The 18,643-nt window shown below is 28.1% G+C and overlaps 1 protein-coding gene across 1 annotated transcript; it reads left to right on the top strand.

The window, feature by feature from the left end:
* Positions 1-3,018: 3,018 nt before the first annotated feature.
* Positions 3,019-12,844, top strand: LOC129966788 (uncharacterized). The gene is made up of 2 exons (XM_056081351.1): positions 3,019-3,093; positions 11,665-12,844. The coding sequence occupies exon 2, from the start codon at positions 11,685-11,687 to the stop codon at positions 12,120-12,122; it is 438 nt and encodes a 145-aa protein (XP_055937326.1). The 5' UTR covers positions 3,019-3,093; positions 11,665-11,684; the 3' UTR covers positions 12,123-12,844.
* Positions 12,845-18,643: the final 5,799 nt, after the last annotated feature.

Below are 18,643 nucleotides of genomic sequence, written 5' to 3'. Positions count from 1 at the left end.
TCTCTGTATTGTCTGAAATTCGTATAGCATGAGTATGCCCAATTGTCAATGGTCATTGAGACAGTAACTTAAAATCACTGAAAAATCTCGCATCATTTTGTATCACATTTAGATTTATTGTGATACTACAAATTAAGACATTAATATCGCTATGGTATAAGAGCTGTTTCATTCAAATTAAAATTTAACCATAACGTGCTTTGATGTAGCAATGTATTTAATGAAATGTATTAATTTTTACATTCAGCTCTTTTAAAATTTCATTAAATAGTACAAACGAAAATGAAATTTTCAAAACTGAGATTAAATAAAAAATATTATAATTATCTTCACTTGTAAAATTTATATACCAGATTATTTTAGTATCTTTACATTCTAATTTCTTTATAAAATTTATAAAATTACTTTCTCAAAATCAGTATATTTTTTAATAGTTTCATATAAGTCTTTAGTATAATAACTGATATTTGTCTTTCTTTTTTTAAAAATTTACTTTACAACAGAAAGCATTATTATAATCTTTGGTTTGCACAATATTTCTCGAAATTCCGAATCAGTTGTTGGAATTTAAAATACACTTTATTTTAATAACTTTGATTTGAACAAAAATAAGATTTCAGATATAATATTCTTCTAGAATTAAAGAATATATATTTTTAATCATTCCCATTTATTAGGATTGGAGATTAAATAGCGGCGATTAAGTAATTACAGCAGATGAAAGATTGCCATAAACTTTAAATTCTTACAGTCAGTCGACATAGACACAGAGCTTGATAGATAGCTCACAGATATAGACGCAGTATAACTTATTTTTAATAATGTGGTCGTAGAATATATCAGTAACAATTCTATTGATAGCTAGGATGGAGTAGTCTAAGAATTTTTGGAACAATTTCGCTAGTGAATATCAAGAAGTGGTTCATTTTTCTTCGCGATCAAATCACAATTACAAAGACTAAATTCGGATAGTGCAACTGCCATCCCAAATCAGCAAAAAGAAAAAAAATTACATGTTGTTACTAAATTGTCCTTAAGATTCATAAAGCGATAGACTGGTCCATTGAAATTCGCAAAATAATTGGTATTATTTCAGGTCATGTACTATTACTACATTATTGGACAGAAGTTATACACTAGAAGGATTTTTTTCATTGAAGAACTATAATTATATCAAGTTTGTACCAATTTCGTATCAATTGCAATTACATGATTGTTGCTGTATTAAGTATCCAGCCTTCGCATGTGGATAATATTTGTATAATTATAATGCTGCCGGATTATGGAAACCGTTAATTCGGGGAGTTAATATCATATAAACAATAATGTTCATTATTTGTTTATAAAATTTTATAGTAGTCTGCAAGTTTTATTTCCAAAAATGGAATTTATTTCATAAAAATTTGAAAGAGAATGTTTTTTACTGTTTTTTAAATATATTTGTATGAACATAGAAATTGTCTGAATGAATCATAGATCTTCAATAATTTTAAATACTATCACGAAGTGCAGTGATAAAAAAATGTGCAGAAGAAACTTAGTGACAGTTTAATTAAAAGCTTGGTATCTTATATGGGGGGGGGATTATTAGGTTTCTTATTGTTAATTTCATATTTGAAATAAATGACATAAATGCATTACAAAATGTAACTATATAGAATTTTTAAAAAAAAAAATCAGCTTTTGTGATTTTGTCAAATTTGAAAATTGCATATACGTTAGAACAGCATTTGTTAACATAATTACAAGCAAGATTCTTTGAATCAGCTTTACAATTTCCATAACGTTGTTTTTTAATATCATTTAAAAGAAACATTATTATCATGATTTGGATTAAAAATCCAGTGAAGAACACATTTTAATTATTATTTGTATTAATAATCCTAGAAACACTTACAGTTTTTTTCTGATATCTATGATCACATTCGAATAAATTTTATGGAAATAATTTTAAAAATTAAATGTTTTGTAGAACTTTATAGACTGGTGTGCAAACAGGTACAAAATTGGTATTTATACAAACAATAATTATGCATTAAACACGCATTTAGATAGCAATTTAAAACTAACACATTTCTTTTATTAGGAGGGAAATAATGCACAAATAAGATATAAAACTGAATGATCCACAGTTATTTACAAAAACAAAAAAATTTAAACTATATTGGACAATTACAAACATCATTAGAACTACTAATCGTTAGAAAATCACAAATATTTTTTAGCAAAAAAACACAGCCATTAGGAGAACAAAATCGAGTTTGCTAAAAAAAAATCTAAGATTTTTTCGACTTCTTGTTACTAAATATAAATGGACCGCCATAAATTGTTTTTCTGTAAAACTTTTTCCTCTATTTTTAATGAGTATAATTATCATATGAGCATGAATTGAGAAAAACTGCCATTGTTAAGGAATTAACATCCAATTTTTTTCCGATTCTTTCTCTTAAGAATATTATAACTGTCAAAATAAAGTTTCAAAACAAAGAAAACATTACTCAAAATTCACGTAGCTACAATTTCTTACTCAACCAAATAAACACGCACGAAAAATTTATATATGTTTACAAATAAATGAAACCTAAATAAATAAATAAAACTTTAAAAAAAAACATTTAAATGTTGCTTAGAGTCATAACCATTTAGAGGCAGATTAATGCAACTTTCTAATAATAATATTTGGTCAACGAATGAATAATAAAGAGATACAATGAGATACTTCAAAAAATAACCATTTTGATACAAAAGAGCTTTAAAGAAAAACAACTCAAACCCTTTGGAGCAGAGTTACGAGCACAAAAACTCTCTTTCATCCACGAAATCAATTTTCAGGTCAGCTACCTGCCTACCATTGAATATGGGAACAGCCCCCCAACAGGTAGCAGCATCGATAAGGCAAGTACAGCACAGCAATGAACTTGAGCGTATGCCCTAGATCCCGTCCAAAGTCTGCTGACCTAGAAAAACGTGCCGCGGGCTCCCGTCAACTATTTAAAGGTGGGTCCATTCACTTTTTCATCACACATCGTCTTCGCTCCTCTCTAGCAACGGGATAGCAGTAAGAACAGCTCCTCCGCACAGTTTTTGCAACAGGTGAGATTCCTTGTGGTTTTCTCCTCCTTTTGTTCTAGGTGATGGGATTTTTATGTTTTGGAATACAAAGGATTAATATTTTAAAGGGTTTCGAATTGTAATGGAATTGTGGCTTACAAACTGGATCATGAGATATGTAAGACATTTTGGTATTGAAATTTCTTCAGGAATATGAAAATTTCTACAATTCGTAGATTTTTTCAGCAATCTGAAAGTTTCTATAATTCTTTTGTCGATGATTAAAGAAACTTTTTCAGGGATCTGAAAGGAATTTTTTCGTAGATGATAAAAAAAAAAACTTTTTCAGAAATCTGAAAGTTTCTACAATCCTTTCGTAGATGATTTTGAAAAAAATTCAGGAATCTGAAAGTTTCATCAATTTTTTTCATATATTAATAATATAAATATTTTTCAGATGAAGATCTTTTTTTTTAAAAAAAATGGCTTAACACCGACACAATATCTGTTTTAAAATATTCCTGCGATATATTTTAAAAGTGGTTGAATTTACATCGCCTTAATCATTTTGATAAAAAAATTTAATTCAAAGAATTTAAAATTTAAAATAATATTTTTGCAAAAAAGAATTTTGGCATAATGTTTCTTGAAAGTGAATAACCCAATGATAAGGTTCAATTTAGAAATATTTGTACGAAATTCCGCAGATATTACAAAGGAGAGACAAACATTTTCGCTAATATAGATAAAAATTTTACATTTTTCAACATATACTATATTGATATGGATGAAATCTGTGTAAAAAATATAAAATTGAGCATTTAAGATACATATGTATGAGAAATTTTTTGAAACTGTTTTTGTATTAATTTTTAAAAAATGTTAATTAATCTATTTAAATATTTTCTAGAAAAATTTTATTACTACATCAGGTAACTTATTTTGTAATTATTTAATTAGCATTGAGCTTAAATAAAAGATAACATTACAACATTTACAAAGTTCCATCTATTAACTTTTGTAAATTAATATTTTTTAAAATAATCAAAATTTATTTTTAAGAAATACTTGTTTGATTACTGTTGAAAACTTGGAATAAAATTAATCACAATATTAATTTTAATCAACAATTTTAATAATTTGAAATAATATTGAGAAAAATTAAGCAATTGCACTAGTGTTCTTCTACCTATATGATAAAAGTAAAACCATTGAAACTAACAATTTGGAAAACAATTTTAGTTATCATTTCAAAAATAGTAGAAACAAAACCAAAGCAAAAGTAAAAAATAGTACAAACAAAACCAGACACAAAAATCACAAATTTGATTTGGATAACAATTTTTTAACTAAATTCATGAGGAAGTTATATTTTTTTCTAAAATTATATCCTCTTACTTATTACTAACTCCCAAAACAATATGCTAATCTATCCTAGAAATAATATTTACAAATATTACAACCAAAAACAGCTGTATTTTTAAAAAATTTTTTCTAAAAATAGGTGAAAGTTTAACATTATTTTGATATTATAATGGTTTAAAATATTGGCAGATTTACTAGGTATCTTTTCTTCAAATCTTTTTAAGTATAGGCAGTGCATAATTTTATAGCATATTATTTTATCATGTAATACTTATAAGAATTGGAACATATTGTAATAATAATTACTAGCATTCGAAATGTAAGATATTTTTAATTTTACATTTCGAATCATATACTAATTCTGCATATGTTAGAAGCATATTTTAGGCAAAATTATATTTTAATTCTTTTATATGTTAAAATCATAATAGGGGAAACGTAATAAAAATATATGCGTATGTCTTTTTCATATCGAAGAGATTTCTGATCGAACAGATTAAATTATCATTTTGAAAAATAAACCTTATTCCAACATAAGGACAAAAATAAGAAAAACAATAACAGCAAGGGAAATATGGGAAAATTATGTAGAACAGGAAATAAAAACCTCGATTGGTTGATATGGCTTGAAACCAATACCAAATCAAATGATGCCCAGGTAATAAATAGTTAGATCAATCCAATTGAAGAGGTTATTTAGCACAGCACGTTTATATTAATATTTATGACATGAGTCTTTCAACAAAATGCAATGCATGCATTATTTTGGAGCATGGGCAATATTTGCTATTTAATATTGGTGATTGGTAATCAAAGGATACTCAAAGGTATTAAATTAGGTGTCTAAAATACCCTCCAGTAGCGAGACGATAGAAAATAGGCCAATGTCTTCATTTAAAATTCATCTCGTGTTCCATGAGAACTGATCATTGCCATTTTTTTTCCAAATTATTTCTTGGTGATAGTGGCTTCGATTATAGAGATAATAAACGATTGAATAGTGCATAGCTCAACGATTTCGTAGTTAAGTTGGTGATTATTTCATGAAAAGATAATAATTCTTGATTCAGTTGCAGACAATTATAATATTCTCAATCAAAGCATTTCTAGTTTATTCGATTATTATAAATAATAGTCAGTTCCTAATAAATGGAATTGTAAAGCACAAAATTTATCAATATATATTTAGTATAAAATTAATTGAAAATAGAAATTAATCATTGATATGGTATAGTTTTTTAATTGCATGCTTTTAATTATTATAAAACTGATTTTTTTTTCAAAAATTGTATAAGTGATATAATTTTAATATTGCTCTATCAGTATCATAATATATACACCAACGCTAAAATTTTGAATACAAATCATAAGAAAATATCAAATTCGCATGCAAGTTATTCGAGTTTATAATATATGAATTAAATAACTGCACATGGGATTCAACATTACACAATTAAATTTTTGTAACGCAGATAAATTAAATTAATGAAAAGTTATATCTATATCCTTAATCTCTTTGTTCAAAAGTAATTAATTTTCAAATAAATTCTGAACAAAAGAACTAAATTCAATTAATTTCTGAATAAAATGACTAAAATGTAAGTATTTAAATGTCTAAAATTTTGCGAAATCTTTTAAACTTAATTCATTTTTATTTTCTTAAAAAAATATGTTTACCAAAATGTACATGTTTAGCTAATTTTTGCTCTTTAAATATAAAGAATGTTGTCATTTCAAATAAATAGTTAGATAATAGTTGGGTTTGAAGAAAGGCTTTACTTTTTTATAAAATATTCTTTTTTTGTATATTAATACAGTTCATATTTTGCAAAAATTTTAACAATGCTTCAAAAATTGTCCTGAAAAAATTACGTATCGAAGAGTAAAATTAAAAGATTTACCAAGTTAATTGGTACGAAAGTACTGCTTATTAAAAATATTCTCCGTTTAAGTTTTGAGTAAAATATAATAAATGAATTAAATACAATATTTCCTTTACACAAAACATCTTAAAGTTTTAAAAGGATTTTTAAAAATTTAAATAATGGTTAAAAGTTTTGGTGTTCTAATACAGTCTGCAGTCGAAGCAAAAATTTTAGTCTAAAATGAATTATAGGATAACTTTTCAAAAATCAGAGATATTTCTTAAAACAAACGGCAATGACCTTTCTGCTTTTACGTGTAGCGGTCCACTTTGCAAACCCTTCATCCAGAAATAGATTATATGACGTCACGGGTTTCGAATCTTTTTTTCTTAGACTGCCTATAAACACATAAAACAGTTCAATTTTCTAATAATAACAAATGAAGGTCAATGATTTCTTCTTAACAAAAGATTTCCTTTTTTCTTAGCAGTTTATGTAATAAAACCTTTCAGTCGAAGAATTTTCGATCTATAGCTGATAAGCTCCAACGAATATGACAACGCGATCAATTATTCGTCGTGTAATCCAATTGGAGAGTTGGATATGGCATTACATTCAATCAATCTTTTTTGTAACTACCATGAACCTCAAAATGCAACTCTAATAAAAAAAATCTTTCAAAGAGCGGCATTATTATGAAAGTTACAGTCATTGAATATTTGATAACACTATCATTTGCTATCACTGTTTAGGAAAAGATATTTTTTTGTAAAGTTAGAGTCAAATTCATATAATAAGAGCAATATAAAAAATAAATTAAGACATGGTATTAAAAAATTGAAGTATTAGTCAAGTTAAATGATAAAGAAAAATCCCGAGCACCTTATGGAAAAAATAACAATAATAATAACTATCGAGGTGAATATTTATATAAACTTCATGAACCAAATTATCACTTTGAACGCAACTAACAGCACATTTTTTTTATTCAATAAACAATTTTCACAGAAATTCTGAAAGAGAATTCTTTTTTCAAATATATCCATATAATTCCATTTCTGCCTCATGTATTTTCTAAAAGTAGAAAATCCTCAAAATGTATTCTATTATTCTGAATTTTGCTATCATAATATTTCCATAAGTATAGCAAGAAAAATAGATATATGGTTCCTTTAGCGTGTTCAAAGGAATGAAAACCAAAATTTTAAATGGAAAATTTATTAGAATTGCTTAATGTGAAGGTACGGTTGCAGAATTTTATATAAAACAATAACTGTGGGAAGTAATATAATCTCTGATAAGACTATTTAAAAAATGTTTTCTTCTCTTATTTATTACACAAATGCGTCCTTTATAATATGCGCTTTAAATATCAAAAATAATCAAAATCAAGAAGTTTCTAACAAAAACAGCATTTAATTGCATTGGTACAATCAAGAATTCATTAATTTTAACAAAAAAAATTCAATCATATCTTCAGTATATTTTATCTACATTTTAAATTGTAACATTGATTGTTCCTTTTACAAACTAGTGATTATTATTTATTGTATTAAAAGCTGAAAAGTATATTGTTGGATTCAATTCATATCAAAATTTTGCGCTATTTGGTAGAGAGTTGCATTTCTTCTAACCTAATATTCAAAACAGAAACAGAATAGGCTTTGATTCTTATAGCAGAATAGGTCTTCGAAAGCCTGTTACTTTTTCATACTTCTTTTCCTGCGAAAACAAAACTAAAGTTTGAACCAAGTGAAGCCATGAATGGAGAAAGTCTACAGATTCTTCATTCTCCACGAAAAACGTGACCAGTTTCTCCAGAAGAGACCACCAACCGCACAATGAATATTAATAAAGTACCAAACCTCCGCTTTTTCCTGTCACTGAGACCCACTCTAACCATGACCGTGCGTTTAACCACCCCTTGAGGATAAGGCAATGAACGAGGAAAGAGGAGTTGAGAACTTCAACATGAATGAGTTCGGTTACTCGATTTGAATTATGGAAAGGAGGAAAAAATACACACGTGAAAAGAGAAAAGAATAAAGTGCCGATCAACTCTTTCTATGAATAGTTCTTCGTCTTGCCAATGACCTCTACGAGCAACAACCTCTGATTATTGGAGCAAGAAAGAGTTGACCTACTTGACAATTTCGGGATGATTTTCTTGTGGTTCTACTAGCCTTCTTTGCTTTCTCCTCTTTTTTATTATTTTTTTCCTTTTAGTTTCTTTCCTTTTTTACATTTTAGTTCCCCAAGGCGGGTCTTAACCCTAAGAATAGGTCCATGAGAAAGTGCAATCACATCACCAACTTTGGTGGTCTTGTATTAGATCTGCAATTGTTCGAGCAGCCACTGCTATTCATGGGAAATGGGTCCTTAAACAGTTTAAACTGTACCTTAAGGCTAAGAAAATATGAAATTTAGGTAACATTTTCTAATTTTAACTTGGTTTCAAGGCAAGGAATTATTTATTACTCTAGTAGAAAAGCGAACCATCTTGTTGTACCATGATGTTAGAAATATCCATATCAAAACTCTTTTGGATTTAAATCAATCAGCTAGATTTTGCTCGCATTTCGTTTAGAACAACGGCAATTGAATACTTTTTTTTTTAGTTTTTTTACATGCATTTTCGGTTACATGCAATTTGTTACCAATTCAAAAAATTTTGACATAAATTAGTGAAAGATAGTATTGTTTCAGTGATTTAATGCCAGGCAGATATTATTAACTTTATATTTTTATTTTCATATTTTTGATAATTTTATATAGATGAAGAAATGAAAATTTTATTTTTTGATTATATATATATGTATAAAATTTATAGTATTTGATCTGTCGCAATATAGCTAACGAAAGACTCTAGCACCAATAAACTAAAAGAAATCACACGTAGGTATCCCATTAACTATAATGACATTATTTCTACATTTATGCTCAAGTCTGTTTAATATTTACGGTCAAGCCTTATAGTCTAAAATAATAATGTTTTATGCCCAAATTAATATAGAAGATTTAATGTCTCAATTATGCCAAGATTAATGAACTGTCGAAACCGGTTTTTAAACATTTAAATAACTCAGTACTTTTTCAACAATAACCTGCTCTCATAATTACCCTATTTATAGCCTATATATTTCCGTATATTAGCTCTATATATGTTCTAGTGTAAAAAGTGAGTGGAACACATTTACTTTGTTTGAAAGTTAACGAATCATGAAACTTAATACATTTTGGGTATTAATATATCAGAACATGCTTTATTAAAATTTTAGAAACACTTTATATTTGGATTTTGTATATTTTGGTTGTAAATGGAGTTTGATATTCAAATTCTAGCCTTAAATATTAAGCATTAACAAAAGAATACCTCATAATCAACCTCGTATGGTTTCTAAAAAGATTTCATTTAGTTTGAATGGTTTGATCCAAAATAACATTAGATTTCAAACAATACAGACAGAAGTAAAATATAAAATGTTTCAAGTTGACTACTATCATTGATAATGAATCTACTCAATAAGATCAGAAATGCTTGAATCAATTCTTATTACTTGTAGTTTAAGAATCTTAAATGTAACAGCAGAAACAAATGTTTATCAGAAACATTCGTTTAAGAAGATTTATTTATCAAAATTTATATCGCCATTAAATAATAAGAGCCATCATAATTTTGATGGACATCTACATGAAATTTGGTTAAAAAATTTAGAAAAAAATTGATTCATTATGATGAAAAACTACTTTTGATGCATTACATATTTTAGAATGCTTGAAAATAACATTAATGATCTATATCAAATAGCCTCATGAAATATTCCCTAATCCGGAGCAAATTCAGAAACAACTTTTTTTGCTTAACTTATTGAATTTCAACTACCGAAATTATTCAGTAGGCTAATTACTTCTTATCGAATTCTAACGTCTACAAACGAAATTCATAATGTACCATTACCCGGATATCAACTGGATCTCTGTCGACAATGAGAAAAATACCCCATCTTTTCCACTTGATGACCCTGATTTCCAAAAACAAATATTAAGATCCCATTTTCCATTACTACACTAAGGTGGAAGAACCTAACTTTTGAAAGAAATTTCGGATTTCCTTGATGATGTACGTGAACCCGAAAATGCAACAAAAGGATAGATGCAAGCAAAGAATTAAGGTTAAAATGCCTTAAACAGCGCAATAATATCCTGAACCATGTGAAGACAAAAGCGAGCAGATGGATGTGATTTGTAGAGCAAGAAGTTGCCTCAGGGTCGAAACAGAAAAGAAAGAAAAAACAACACTCCCTTCAGCGTTATTAAATTATGTATACTTCACTCGATGGGTGCCACAAACAGCATCACCGCTAATAGGGTTTTGTCAAGACTTTTTCATTGTTCACGGACCATTGAGTCCACTCAGGCTCGTGCACGAGGATACGTACATCCAGCGTTCGCTGGAACTTGACACACATTTTCGATGCAGGTGCAGGTGATGTTACTGAGTTGGTTAATAGGGCTGTTAAATAACCGTGGGAATCTGTAACAAATGGATTTTAAAGTAAGCCTCATTCGTCAAACTGACGTAATCTCTATCAGGAATAATCTCGAGTTCTTTGCTTCTGGCTGAAAAGAAAGGTGCATTTAGAAATTCGGCGAGATGACGTCTTTGAATCGAGTATTCAGTTGTTATATGTTTGATTTTAAATGTTGAAACTTTTTTTGAGTTCTTATTTTTGGCATTAGTTTTTGTTAATGTAAAAAAAAAAAATCCATAAGAAAATGTGATTTTTTCAATTTTCTATAGGTATGGAAACCGGTTCTGATAATTATAGATAAAAATAGCATATAACCTTATAAAAAATAAAAATATATAAAAATAACCATTTTTGATATTTATATATAAAATTTTTTTGAGTTCTTGGTTTTCTTAAAAGTTACCTAAAAAATCATGTTTATAAATAATCATTGAAATCTAAAAACTTCTAATGAGTTTCAATTTTTTTTGCCTTTTTCATTTTGTTTACATCTTATAAGGTTCTGGAAATTGCAGAATAACCTTGTGTTTAACCTTCTACCTCCATTCTTCATTATACTACCTCTTTCATTAATTAAAATTTTAAATATTAATTAATATTTTTCTTCAATTACATGATTTAATGCAAGTTACAAGGCAATACATTTAGAAATGTCGAATACTCTGAAATATGCTCACTTTTACCAGATCGAACTGAAATATTAAAGCAGTTTGTGGATTTAATTGCATATTCTTAAATTCAAGACAAATTTTATGTATATTTAAGGGATGTTAAATAACAAAAACAGCTGTTATTATGTCTCTGTTATACTTCATAACAAATATATTAATCACCCATGTCTTCTTTTACAGCAAACCAAAAAAATAAAAAAATGACCCTCTTCGCTTCAAAGATGTCCAGACACCAATCTCAACGATTCACCCTCTTCACTTTCTCCCTCCTCGTCTTGAGTGGACTCGTCATCCAGCAAGCAGAGGCAGGCATCGGAGGCCTTCTGGGTCTTGGCAACAAAGGATTCGGAGGTAAGAAAACTTCGGAAATGCTTGTGGCAGCTTCTATACTGGCTTCCCTCATCACCAAGCATAAGGAATCCCAGAGCCAGAAGAACAGAGCTCCAATGATGCCTATGCCCATGCCACCTTATGGAGGATATGCCGCTGGTAGCTCTCCATATGCTTCCTATGGAGTTGGAGGATATGGAGGTGGGCTTGGATCTTCCCTCTATGGTGGATACCCAGGTTTAGCATCTTCCTATGGAGGAGGTATGCCAGCTGGTTATGGAGGATATGGTGGATACCCAGGCTATTAAAAAGTATTGAAATTTTTATATGTATACAAAGTATTATTCGTTCATGATCCCTAGTCTTCTACTGGTGTGATCCAGGGATGAATATCTGCTCAATCTGTTTCTGAATTTTATTTGAATAATATTTCGAGGAATCAAATATACCTACTTTGATTAATAATATTTCATAAATATTAACAATTATAGAATAGCTTACCAATTTTTAATGAAAAAAATATTCATCACATATATTAAATACATGCCAATTAATTTAACATTACTAAACTAAATAAATTAACACGAGGTAATGCTTTATGAAAAAATCAAAATATGATTCTTGGACAAAATTAAAACTAACTATCCGTCATTTGCATCACTTCAAATACGCAATGACTTTTTCTTAAGAAAATCTTCATTGCTTTCTCAGGTAGAAACATAGATAAAACATAAACAATTATCTGAATTTGTGCATTAAATTCCCTGTTCAGATATTCATCCCTTCGGAAACACTTCAGAGATTCTGCCCCTTGTAAATATGTCCCAAAGAATTCATCTCTATACTTCTTTCATGTTTTATGTACACTCTTCTGTTTTACGGACGACGTATGTATAGGTGTTCGGTCCTGTTCATATAGCTGTGCATATTTTGGCAGGCCTGGCACTGAATGTCTCAATCATTTTACTGGCGTGTTTTCTGCCTTCATAATCATGTATTTTATACACTTAATAAAAAGATTTATATAGAATTTCCTCCTGTCTGTGTGATTTGACATCTTATGATGATATTTTTAATTTCTAAGAAATAATTTACCACCAGCAACTACAGCGCTCTAAGCAATAGAACAGACGTTTTCCATTTCCCATATAAGATTTAAAAGTAGATAATTTGTATTAATATAAATATTTTTTAATCGTTCAAGAATAAAGTGTTCTTGAGATTCTAAAGATATATTTAAATAATGATTTTACTGAATAACTTTAAATGATAATTTTTCGAAATTTTAAAAACTAATTGCTTTTTATTATTTATTTATTTTGAAGATATGCACAACTACTTCTTAACAAAACTTTTTACTTACCTCAAAATTAATAATTAATTCAGTAATATTTCTGGAGTAGTAAAAAAAAAGTCAAATCTTTGTAAGGAAGGTAAGATTAACACTTTGACCACCGGAGGGGGCTGGGTCACCAGTGACCAGCATACCCATATAAATTACTTTCTAAGAAATTCGGCATGTCAGTCGACGAGTTAAAATGCTTGAAATTGTTTTTTTTAATATCAAATGTTCATATTCATAATCATATAACAATTAAATTTATACGAAAAGATTGTATAAATGGAATTTAGTTAAACCAATACTATTATTTTAAACAAATGTTTTAACAGGAGAAATATTAAAATAGCATTAAGAAGAAATTAAGTATAAATGGATCAACTTATATTTCTAAAAACAATTTGCTTCTTTATGCATTTTAGTACGTTTAAAATTAATTTGCCTCAAAAGAAATTAGAACAATCTTATTTCCATAGGAAATGCTTTTTTAAACAGTTTATGTAAATTTGCCTTATTAGCACTTTTTAAGCTAGAGTAAAAATTTATTAATTACAATATACATATTTTGCAGTTTAGCTGCCTAAAGAAAAGTCGCTACATTTTAGATTTGATCATGTAATTAATAAATATTATACCTGAATTGGACACCAATTTATAATGTTAAATTCAAAGTCAATGTTCTTCATCTTTTCAAAATAATCGTCGATACAGCTAACTATATTAAAATTTTAAATGAGAAAAAAAATTGTGAATCTGTATTCCGCTGTATACAAATGCTGATTCTGTTGTTTATAATAACTACAAAGGTAAATATATGTTGATAATTTTGAATTGTGAGATATTTCAAACAAAAAAAATAATCAAAAATGTTTTTCTAGTGTAAAAAATCTCCAAGTATTTTTGAAATATAGTTTATGATTAATTACTATCTTGCACTGTCAATTTTATTTGCCATTTTTTTAAAAACAATAGCATTTTTGAAACAATAGCAATAGCATCTAAAATTTTACAAGAAAAATCAATTTAATAAAAACTTTTCAGTTTTAAATCAGAATTTATAAAGATTTGTTTTGTAAATATTAAATTTTAAGTTGATTTTCAGTATAGAGTAGAATGAAGAAATTTTTTTTATATATGGAAAGGTTAAGAGTTATTTTTTAAACTCTTAAAATCTAGGAATAGTTTATTTTTTTTATTTTTCAAGATTACCAATGAATCCTATTTGAGAAATATTTTCGTTAGAAAGTAAATATTAGAAACACCTTGAAATATTTTTAAATGCTCGACTGTTAAAAAATAAATTTATATAAATCTAAAAAAAATGTGAGAAATGTTTTCTATTTACGCATTCTTGGTTCCATTGAATTTAATTTTAGGAGATTAAGTAATTTATATTTACTTTTGCTTAATTGTTTAATAATTTTTTGTCTTAAATCAATTGAATTGTCCATTATATTTACATAATAGAATAGAGATATATTAAAGAACGAATTTACTAATTTTAATTATTTAAAGGGGAAATGTTCGGAGAATTAAAAAAATATAAGCTTTTTTCAGTGTTTATGAAATTTAATGTAATTTTAATTTTTAAAAAATTCGAATGAAAATAATCATTCAAATTATTAGAAGGATTTTTAACTGCATATTTTGTTATTATAACAGAAAATTCCCTCCTTCCATTACTTTATGCTGTTATATATTTTCGATATCTTTTAAATGCATTTAAAAGCAATAACATATTGTAACGTATTGCGCATACATTAGGATGGGTTTAATTCGTCAAAATTTCTGGTGAGGGGGAAATGAAAGGAGGAGTTTACATTTAACAATAAAAAAACTCAGATTACTGACGAACTGAATTGAAATAAAATAACACAGCAGAAACGGGAAATTGAATAAAAGTGAAAAAATTTAACTAATAAAGTATCTAATAGGGCGGAAATCAAGGTCAAATAATGAGGAATTCCAGAAATCCGATCATCCTTTCGAGTCTCACACCCAGGTAAGATAGAATCATCGAAAAGTGGTCGTCTCGGGATATTGAAACAAACAATAATTTATAATTGAAATTTTCAAATTAATTGGAATTGGAATTTATAATAGAATCAAAGGTAACATCAATTCTAAAAGCATGTGTTTTAAATCCTTATGCCTTAAAAATTTAACTAACTTAACATTTAAAATATTTACATTTAATACTATTATTACCAGATGTAATTCTAGTATTATTATCAGATGATTCTAGTAATGATAATTTTAATAAATGCTAAGAGACATTCCTACAAGTACACAAAAGAACCACTTAAACGTTATTATTTGGACATGAGTATTTTTTCAGGGCCTGATATTCGTGAGTAATAATCTTTTAAAAAAAGTACTAAGAACTCCTATCGCCTATTAATTTTAATAAATATTAGGTAACAGTTGTACTCATATATTCAAGATGAACATTTATCAGGACTACGATTCTTATGGAGATTTTGTTTACCTGGAAGATAGGCGAATGATTATTATGAACACGTATAATGAACATTTTTCTCAGAGATATAAAGCTCTGAAACAGAATCCTAGTCAGATCCTCATTATTTTTATACAGAAGCCTTTGCTATCTTGTTAGTTCGTTTTAAGATATAGAGGAACACAAACGGATGCGGCTGATTACTTTTGGTAAGAAAAGGTTCTGGTAACAGCAGTCAGATTATTTTTTTTTTGATACGCAAAGTTTCACAGGAAAAAAGAAAAATTGAATGAATTTCAATTATTAAATTTATGAATTTTTACTTAACTTTGAGCACAGAAAATATATTCTAAAAATTATCAACATTCATATAGATTTGAAAAGTTGCATTAAATAAATTGTATTGTAAAAATTCAAATAAATGTTTGCAGTATATAGCAGATTTGTTGAAGGATACCTATATATGTAAACTGAGGTTTCTTTATCATGTTCTTTCTTATGATTATTAACTATTTTAATAATTGAATATCATGGATAATTATTATTATGCATATCCATGAAAATAATCCACCAATAATCATCACAATATTGAATAAATAATATTTCGTGAAATATTATGCTTGCATCAAAAGTCTATGTCATTTTTAATATTGAAACAGAGCCGATATTGTCATTAAGTATCCTGATACAACGCCAAGCGAAACAATATATTATGAATATATACAATGATCAACTACTAATGCAATATGAAGAATTTTAATAAATTATTGAAGTTTAAAATACAAGATGATGAACATTGTTAAAAACTGTTTATCATCTGCTTAATTGAAAAGTTTTTATATTAAAAGTAATAATACTGTATTAAAGTATATACTATATTGTATTATAGTAAGGAAAGTTGACGAATGTTTTCTATCTAGACAACACCTTTTGCATCACATCTATATAACAATTTATTATCAAGAAGTATTTGTTTTATTTATTTTTGTTATAAATCTAATGGTTTGCGCAAGTCGAACAAAGTAGTTTTAATCATTGATACACATAAAAAGAAATCAAACTCTTTAAATAAAGGCTAATCCAGTGTACTGTAATTCGCAATAATCAAATTGATGAGAGCTGATGGTACACACATTTCTTCCCAGCGTTAAACTTTGAACTACAAATTCTTTTCTTCCAGATGGCGCAAGGTATTATACGCAGATACATACCACCGGGCGTTGCAATGTTTTAACATTCAACAAAATTGCACTCTTTCACAAATCAACATTAATATTAAATTCACAACAATAAATGCAATAAAGTTTCTCAAATTACAGAATAAAGGTCAACAAAATAAAATGTGATATATGTGCTAGATTATGAGTAAATAATATTTAAAGTTGAATAGGCAAAATACAAAATTTAGAAATTGGACGTTTGAAAACTCCTTTATTTGTTTAATACTAGCAACACGAATCCTGCCATCCTTTCCCGGAAAGACCGTCAAAATTCAATCTTTATTACTACCATGTCTTCCAACTCTATGTTTTGTTTATCAACCATTTCAATCTTTGATGCAAGGTTGTTAGATAGTCATTGTGCCATTTTTTCCCACATCAGTTTCACAAATTTTGTGTTTTATTTTACCGCAAACTCAGTCTATTTTCTAACATATTTGTCAAATGTGTCTGTACAATTGCAGTAAACTGTCTTCTGATCAGGAAATGGCCTGGTGCGAGAGTGCTCAAATCATCGACATCTGAAGATAAAGGAATGAGTGGTAGAGATTCAAAATGGATTCAATTTGATTAGTTACTCTTAAAAAGATTTCATAAGTTAATATCTGACCACCCACTATTTTTTCAGATGGAACTTGCTGGATCTCACCTAGCTTCCCAAAACCCTCCAAAGTTAAGGGCTCTAGGTGGCAAAAATTCCATTTTACATTCTCATATCTCATCTAACAACTTAACCTATCATCAGGATTTTTGACCATTTCAAACAATCGTTGCAACTCGGTATTACTTTCTACAAAGTTTGTTTTGTTATCCGAAATACCAAAACATAAAATACTGCATTTTTCTTTACGCGAAAAAACGCCGTTTAAGGGTAGCTATAAATCTTTGAGAACTTAACTGTTACAAGCACCAAATGCACAGGTTTTGTGACCAAACACAACTATCGCCACAAATTTTTTGGTATGTACCATTCTTTTGATGCTTATATTTAATTGTGAATGGCCCACAAAAGTAAACTCCTGAAATGACAAAAGGAAAGTTTTTACTCGCATGCTGTTTATGTAAGTCACGTATTAGCTGGTCACACGTTACTGGTTTAACTTTAAAACACGTCACACACTCGTGGACTATCTTTAATCAGTTCTCCCATTAATCGGCCAAACTTTATGCCTTATAGTAAATCATTTTTGAGGTCCTATATGCAAATGCTTGAAGTGATAACTACTAATTAGCAATCACTCCTACCGATGATTACCTGGTAACGATAGTGGAAATGTTTTGTCAAAGCTCAAGTTACTGTTGGACGATCGTCCACCAACTCTTAAGATATCTGCTTTACCAATAAAGGGATTTAAACTTTTGGCCTGACTTTGTCTTGAGACTTCACCTGAACAACTTAAATCTTTCATTTCTTTGGCAAACTCACCTTGTTGGACTAAACTTACCAATGAAAGTTGGGCTTTTTTGAACTCATTAGGGGATAAAGAAAAAACTGATTTTTCAACTTTTCTTTGTACAGTTTTCGATGAGACCCATGAAGATATACTAAAATTATTCGTATTTTGAGTTAATTTTCTAAAAATTACTAATAGTTATCACTTATAAAATAATTAGAGTCACTAGATGGTTTGAACATTTTAGAAAACTCATCTTAAATTTTTCAGCGAATACCCAAAATAGCAGTGAATGCCCAGATAGAGACATCTTACTCAGTTATTGCAGATAACTATTCATTTATTTAAAGCGTTGCATTTTGAGTTATCCATTTATATGTTCCAATGAAGAGACCGACAGATGACCAAGGATTGAAAA

The sequence above is a fragment of the Argiope bruennichi genome, chromosome 4 (genome assembly GCF_947563725.1).
Source record: "Argiope bruennichi chromosome 4, qqArgBrue1.1, whole genome shotgun sequence".
Classification (NCBI taxonomy): domain Eukaryota; kingdom Metazoa; phylum Arthropoda; class Arachnida; order Araneae; family Araneidae; genus Argiope; species Argiope bruennichi.
Note: the sequence above shows the minus strand (reverse complement) of the source record. Positions and strands in the feature narration are given on the sequence as shown.